Source organism: Rhincodon typus, chromosome 26 (assembly GCF_021869965.1).
Source record: "Rhincodon typus isolate 14 chromosome 26, sRhiTyp1.1, whole genome shotgun sequence".
Lineage (NCBI taxonomy): Eukaryota > Metazoa > Chordata > Chondrichthyes > Orectolobiformes > Rhincodontidae > Rhincodon > Rhincodon typus.
Genome location: NC_063357.1, coordinates 2,972,434 through 2,980,513, shown reverse-complemented (window position 1 = coordinate 2,980,513; position 8,080 = coordinate 2,972,434). Strand labels below are relative to the sequence as shown.

General features: G+C 46.7%; 1 protein-coding gene across 1 annotated transcript in view; it reads right to left on the bottom strand.

The window, feature by feature from the left end:
- Positions 1-4,862, bottom strand: part of LOC125486198 (transient receptor potential cation channel subfamily V member 1-like) — a 10,293-nt gene extending 5,431 nt beyond the window's left edge. Inside the window, exons 1-3 of the mRNA XM_048612783.1 lie at positions 4,654-4,862; positions 2,808-2,874; positions 705-994 (exon numbers count right to left, since the gene is read on the bottom strand). Of these exons, the coding sequence (XP_048468740.1) occupies positions 705-994; positions 2,808-2,874; positions 4,654-4,860 (564 nt within the window). The 5' untranslated portion in view covers positions 4,861-4,862. The remainder of the gene's footprint in view (positions 1-704; positions 995-2,807; positions 2,875-4,653) is intronic.
- Positions 4,863-8,080: the final 3,218 nt, after the last annotated feature.

Here is an 8,080-nt window from a genome sequence, read left to right as displayed (position 1 = left end):
GTAGAGGGAGCTTTACCCTGTAACTAACCCTGTGTTGGCCCTGTCCTGGGAGTGTTTGATAGAGGACAGTGTAGAGACAGCATTACTCTGTATCTAACCCCGTGCTGTCCCTGTCCTTGCAGTGTTTGATGGGAACAGTGTAGAGAAAGCTTTACTCTATATCTAACCCCACGCTGTCTCTGTCCTGTAGTTGTTCGATGGGGACAGTGCAGAGGGAGCTTTACTCTGTAGCTAACCCCGTGCTGTCCCTGTCCAGGGAGCGTTTGATGGGGGGGCAGTGTAGAGGTAGCTTTACTTTGTATCTAACCCCGTGCGGTCCCTGTCCTGGAAGTGTTTGATGGGGACAATATAGTGTGAGCTTTTATCTGCACCTAACCACATGCTGTCCCTGTCCTGGGAGTGTTTGATGGGGGACAGAGTAGAGAGAGTTTTACTCTATATCTAAACCCATGCTGCCCCTGTCCTGGGAGTGTTTAATGGGGGACAGTGTTGCGGGAGCTTTACTCTGTATCTAACCCCATGCTGTCCCTGTCCTGGGAGTGTTTAATGGGGGACAGTGTTGCGGGAGCTTTACTCTGTATCTAATCCCGTGCTGCCCCTGTCCTGGGAGTGTTCAATCCAATGATATAGAGAGAGCTTTAGCCCGTATCTAATCTGTTTGTTTTAGAAGAGTGGAAGGAATTTAGATGCATGTATCTACTTACCTGCAGGTTCCACACACTTTTACTGTCCTTGGAAATTTTTTCCACCGTCTTGCTCATCAATGCAATCAACATATTGAGAAGGAGGATATATGTCAGGATGACATAAGATATCAGCAGGAAGATGAAAACCTCTTTAAATCTGTAGTTCTCGGTGAACTCCAGATCTCCCATCCCGATAGTGAACCGGAAAAGCTCCAAGAAGGTTGTTTTAAAATTCTTGTACGTAGTTTCCTTGTCACATCCTGGTTTGGTGTTATTGTAAACACGGTCTTCAATAAGCACCACCAGAGCTGAGTGGAGAAAGTCAGAGGGTTGAGTGGGTTGCCTTAAGGACATACTCATATTGGAGGCAATTCAGAGAAGATTCATCTCTTATTTTTTGGACGAGGGGCTTCTCTTATGAGGAAGGGATGAGGGGGCCTACACTAGTTGTAATTTGAACAATGAGAGGTGACTTTATTGAAACAGATGTGTGTCAGAGAGGATTTGACAGGATGGATACTCAGGATGATTCACCTCAGGGGATCTGAAATGAGGGGACATGTTTTAAAGATAATTTGGAGATGAGGACGTTTGTCTATCACAATCATGAATCTTTCTTTTCCGCAGTGATGATTGGCTCATTCAGCTTACTCATGGCTTAGTAAGACATATTTGATCAACAAAGGAGCCAAGGGTATGGAGACAGTCAGGAAAGTGGAGTTGGGGCCCCAAATAAAGCAGCCCTGGTTTATTCAATGGAGGAGGTAGTTCAAAGGGCCGAATGGCCTCCTCTGCTCATCTTTTTACATTGCAAGTTGCTTGTATCCTGTAACTGTTATCATCTAACATTGTCTCTGTTATGAGGAGAGATTGAGGAGTTTAGGCCTATACTCGCTAGAGTTTAGAAGAATGAGAGGAGACCTAATTGAGGTATGCAAGATGCTACAGGGGATTGACAAAGTAGATGCACATGTTTCCTCATGCGTGACAATCTAGAATGAGAGGTCGTGGTTTAGGCTAAGGGGTAGCAGATTTAAAACAGAGATGACGAGGAATTACTTTCTCTCAAAGGGTCATGAATCTATTGAATTCACTATCGCAGAGAGTGGTGGATGCTGGGACAGTGAATACATTTGAGGAGGAAATAGACAGATGTTTAATTAGCAATGGGTTGTAGGGTTGTGGTGGGTGAGCAATAAGTGGAGTTGAGGCCAAGATGAGATCAGCCATGATCGTATTAATTGGTGGAGTAGGCTTGAGGGGCTGAATGGCCTACTCCTGTTCATAGTTCTTATGTTCTCCTATTGAACCCTCCACCACTAAACACCACATTCCAACCAATTACAGCAGTGACCAAATCACCACAGCCAGTTGGAAAGTCATTAGACTTTTTGTGTTCTGTTTGGAGGATTCTTGTCTTTGGGTCAAACAGCCATTTTCCCCAATCTCCAATCAGTAAACAAATGGATGCAGTAAAATAGAAAATCTCGCTCGATTTGTTTGAATTCCCCTGGTTTCTTTTTTTCCCCCAGAGTCTGTGGGGTTCATTTTCGAATCCTGGAGACTGCAGAACAAACCTGGAGGGTTGGCAACCCCTTCTCCTCTATGCAGAGATGTTCAGATTACCACATAAACCTGTTCAATAGCAAACAAGAACCTCAGCTTTTACTAATAAAGAAACACAGAAACCACTAGATAGATCTCAGCTGGAGTAACATGTCAAATTCTGGACAAAATTTGTGGCTGGATGTCAAGATCTTGCAGGTTTCCCAGTATGGTACCAGGTCCAAGGGATTTGAGTGAATGTAAAGTGACTGGAGAAGCTGGGATTGTTCTCCTTGGAGCAGAAGATAATATGACAGAGTTGAAGGAGGTTTTTGAAATAATTGGGACCAACTAATTTCAGTAACTGGAGGGTTAGTAGCCAGAGGCCACACATTGAAGGTAATTGGTCCAGGCAGCAGCATGGGGGACTGGCAGCATGGGAGCAGTGAATGTGCTGTTGCTACCCTGGCACTGTGCGTTGCAGTTGGCAACACTCCACATTAACCACTCTGGCATGGGATGACTTAGCCACTTCCTTCAACAGAGAGAGGGAGAATGAAATGCAGTAAAACTCACCAGCTCCAAACCCAAAGAGGAAGACCACATAGACAAGCAGAAAACTCATAATATCTGTCAGGAAAATCTGTAATAAACACATGGAACACAGATTAATCAGTGAATGCAAACAACATTCGAAATGTTCACTCATGCTCCTGTTCACAAACATATGAGAAATGTGTATGTACTCACATCTTTAACAAACACAACCTTTGTGTACCCATGCTCACACATACAGCATGGCAGCAAACACATGCACACACAGACATGTACATGCAAACAAGTGTCCACACGTGTACATACGCACACGTACACACAAACAAGTGTCCGCTGCACACTCCCCTCCAGCTCCACTACACCCGGCACTTTTCCCTGCAACCGCAGGAAGTGCTACACCTGCCCCCATACCTCCTCCCTCAACCCCATCCCAGGCCCCAAGAAGACTTTCCACATCAAGCAGATGTTCACCTGCACATCTGCCAATGTGGTATACTGCATCCGCTGTACCCGGTGTGGCCTCCTCTACATCGGGGAAACCAAGCGGAGGCTCGGGGACCGCTTTGCAGAACACCTACGCTCGGTTCGCAATAAACAACTGCACCTCCCAGTCGCGAACCATTTCAACTCCCCCTCCCATTCCTCAGACGACATGTCCATCCTGGGCCTCCTGCAGTGCCACAACGATGCCACCCGAAGGTTGCAGGAACAGCAACTCATATTCCACTTGGGAACCCTGCAGCCCAATGGTATCAATGTGGATTTCACAAGTTTCAAAATCTCCCCTCCCCCTACCGCATCCCAAAACCAGTCCAGCTCGTCCCTGCCTCCCTAACCTGTTCTTCCTCCCACCTATCCCCTCCTCCCACCTCAAGCCGCACCTCCATCTCCTACCGACTAACCTCATCCCGCCCCCTTGACCTGTCCGTCCTCCCTGGACTGACCTATCCCCTCCCTAACTCCCCACCTACACTCACCTTTACCGGCCCCATCCCCGCCTCTTCGACCTGTTTGTTTCCTCTCCACCTATCCTCTTCTCTATCCATCTTCTATCCGCCTCCCACTCTCTCCCTATTTATTTCAGAACCCCCTTCCCCTCCCCCTTTTCTGATGAAGGGTCTAGGCCCGAAACATCAGCCTCTCTGCTCCTATGATGCTGCTTGGCCTGCTGTGTTCATCCAGCCCTGCACCTTGTTGTCTCGGATTCACCAGCATCTGCAGTTCCTACTATCTCTGATTCAAGTGTCCAAACAGGTGCTCACACATATGTGCACACAAAAACATGCACATATACAAACATGTTCACATAAACACATAAATACAAATGTTTACATGTGTAAACACACACAGTGTTCACCCACATGTACATAATGCGACACACTCTAAATGGAGTGCACATTACAGCTTTGCAAAGACCATTTGGTGGTTGTTCCGAGGGAGGCAAGAGCCGCAGAATTACATTGGGTTGGGGACTTCAATCTCCGTCAGGCATGTCTCAGTAGCACTTCCACTATCTGAGTCTGTCTGACACATCTGTTCCAGATAGCAATCAATCTACACGAGAAAATAACTTCTGCCAATTCTGGCCTCTTGTACATCCTGGGTTTAAATTATTTCATCACTGGCCACCATTCCCTCAGCTTCCTGTACATTTGCTTTGAAATTTCCTCCTTAAACTACTCTATATCGCTATACTCTATATCTATGTTGCTTAAATCCCAGTTCTTTGACCAAGCTTTTAGACACCTGTCCTAATGTCTCCTAATCTGTCTCAGTGTCAAATTATAGTTTGATAACAACCCTATGAAGGACTTGGTGAAGGAGGCTGTCTAAATGTAACTTCTTGTTGTTGTAATATTGCACTTACTTTCTGCATCATGACACTATAGATGCCCATTCGCTGGAATCCGCGTGTGTAATAGAGTAGATTGATCCAGCCTATTGCCAGCCCGATCACCATAAATCCAACATACTCTTCTCGTCCAACTACATACAGCACAGAAGAGCCCAGGAGCAGCACTGCCTGAAGAAAACTGTAAAATGAAAGAAACAGATGCACTCTTTCTGAAAACATTGTGTTGAACGAGTGAGTGTTTAATGCTGTGATTGCACACCTTCCCCTGGCCAGTAAAGGTGTAGAAAAGTGACACCCCTCAGCTGGGAATGCTATTCACCCAATAGTGGCACTGTGGAAACAGGAGGCAGGGATTAGGCCACGGTTACCGAAGTCCCAGATAACACAGGATCAAGACCAGGAAGAAGCCCTGCTCATCCCCCACATCAACAGGAAACCTGGAGATTCTTCTGACTTCTGTTTTCATACATTGTCCCTTCCCCAGCCTCCAATCCCAGCACATTCCTCCACACTGTTCTTTTTCCACAAAGATACCACGGGTCTGTGTCTTTGTTTTTATTCATTCACGGGATGAGGGCATCGCTGGCCAGGCAGCATTTATTGCCCATCCCTAATTGCCCAGAGGGGAGTTAAGAGTCAACCACATTATTGTGGGTATGGAGTCACATATAGGCCAGGCCAGGCCAGGTAAGGATGGCAGTTTCTTTCCCTAAAGGACATTAGTGAACCCGGTGGGATTTTCCAACAATCGGCAATGGATTTGTGGTCACTGTTAGACTCTGTAATTCCAGATATTTATTGAATTCAAATTCCACCATCTGCTGTGGCAGGATTCAAACCCAGGTCCCCAGGACATTACCTGAGTCTCTGGATTAACAGTCCAGCGACAATACCACTAGGCTATCACCTCCCCATTTTATTCACCAGAATGATACCAGGACTCAGTGTGTTAAAATTATGAGGACTGATTGCAGAAACTGGACCAGTATTCAAAAAAAGCCAAAGAACAGCAGATGCTGGAAATCAGAAACACCATTCTGAAGAAGGGTCACTGGCCCTGAAACGTTAACTCTGCTTTCTCTCCAGAGATGCTGCCAAACCCTTTGGACTAGAATTCACTTGTGTACAGAATAGTAAGGAATGATCAGAGATTGTGATGATAGAGTCATACAGCACAGAAACAGACCCTTTGGTCCAACACGCCGACCAGATATCCTAAACTCATCTAGTCCCATTTGCCAGCATTTGGCCCATATTCCTCTAACTCTTCCTATTCATTTACCCTTCTAGGTGCCTTTTAAGTGTACCAGCCTCCACCACTTCCTCTGCCAGCTCGTTGCAAACTCTACCCCACCCTCTGTGTGAAAAAAGTTGCCCCTGTCCCTTTAAATCTTTCCCCTCTCACCTTAAACCTATGCCCTAGTTTTGGACACCCCTACCCTGGGCAAAAGACTTTGGCTATTCACCCTATCCATGCCCCTCATGATTTTATAAACCTCTATAAGGTCACCCCTCAGCCTCCGATGCTCCAGGGAAAATAGCCCCGGCTTATTCAGCCTCTCCCTGTAGCTCAAACCCTCTAATCCCAGCAAAATCCTTGTAAATCTTTTCTGACCCTTTCAAGTTTAACAACATCTTTCTTATAGCAGGGAGACCAGAACTGAACACAGTATTCTAAAAGTGGACCAAATAATATCCTGTACAGCTGCAACAATGACATTCCACTCCTATACTCAATGCACTGACCAATAAACGCAAGTATACCAAACATCACCTTCACTACCCTGTCTACCTGTGATTCTGCTTTTAAGGAACTATGACCCTGCGCTCCTAGGTCACTTTGTTCAGCAACACTCCCCGGGACCTTACCATTAAGTGTATAAAGTCCTGCCCTGATTTGCCTTTCCAAAATGCGGCACCTCACATTTATCTAAATTAAGCTCTATCTGCCGCTCCTCGGCCCATCGGCCCATCTGATCAAAGCCCTGTTGTACTCTGAGGTAACCTTCTTGGCTGTCCACTACACCTCCTATTTTGGTGCGATCTGCAAACTTACTAACTATATCTCCTATATTCACATCCAAATCATTTATATAAAAGACAAAAAGCAGTGGACCCAGCACCGATCCTTGTGACACACTGCTGGTCACAGGCCTCCAGTCTGAAAAGCAACCCTCCACCACCCTCTGTCTCCTACCATCAAGCCAATTTTGTATCCAGTTGGCTAATGTTTAAAGGATTCAATGGAGATAAATTGAGAGAAACAATTTCCGCTTGTTTAGTGATGGTGGTGGTTGGGGGGAGGAGAACGTGAGTTCAGAACAAGGGGCAGAAATGAAAATTCAAGCCAGGCCATTCAGGGCTGGTGTCAGGAAGCATTTCCTCACACACACGGGAGTGGAACTCTGGAACATTCTCTCTTAAAATGCTGCTGAGCCTGAGCTCAACTGAATATGTCAAAACTGATATCCGTAAGTTTTTGAGCCAAGCTATTAAGAGGTAAGGAACAAAAGAGGATACAGGGAGTGAATGGAACAGGCTAGAATGAACGATGCTCTTTTATTAATTCAGTGGATTTGGGGATCGCATCTGCACCAGCATTTATTGCCTGTCCCTAGTTGCCCTTGCTGATGGTAATGAACTGCCTTCTTGAACCGCTGGAGTCAATGTGCTGTAGGTGCATTCACATTGCCCCCAGGGAGGGAATTCCAGAGTTTTAGAGATAACAAGGTGTAGAGCTGGATGAACACAGCAGGCCAAGCAGCATCATAGGAGCAGGAAGGCTGACGTTTCGGGCCTAGACCCTTCTTCAGAAATGGGGGAGGGGAAGGGGGTTCTGAAATAAATAGGGAGAGAGGGGGAGGCGGATAGAAGATGGATAGAGGAGAAGATAGGTGGAGAGGAGACAGACAGGTCAAAGAGGTGGGGATGGAGCTAGTAAAGGTGAGTGTAGGTGGGGGGTTAGGGAGGGGATAGGTCAGTCCAGGGAGGATGGACAGGTCAAGGGGGCGGGATGAGGCTAGTCGGTAGGTGATGGGAGTGGGGCTTGAGGGGAGGAGGGGATAGGTGGGAGGAAGGACAGGTTAGGGAGGCAGGGACAAGCTGGGCTGGTTTTGGGATGCGGTAGGTGGAGGGGAGATTTTGAAGCTTGTGAAGTCCACATTGATACCATTGGGCTGAAACCAATATCCATTTCAAGCCACTGGTACCTAGAATACACCTCCTCCCACCCAACTTCCTGCAAAAATGCCATCACCTATTCCCAATTCCTTCGCCTCCACCCCATCTGCTCCCAGGATGAGGCATTCCACTCCCGAACATCTCAGATGTCCTCGTTTTTCAAGGACCGCAACTTGCCCCCTCAGTGGTTGAGAACGCCCTCAACTGTGTCTCCCGCATTTCCCGCAACTCATCCCTCACACCCCCTCCCCACAATAAC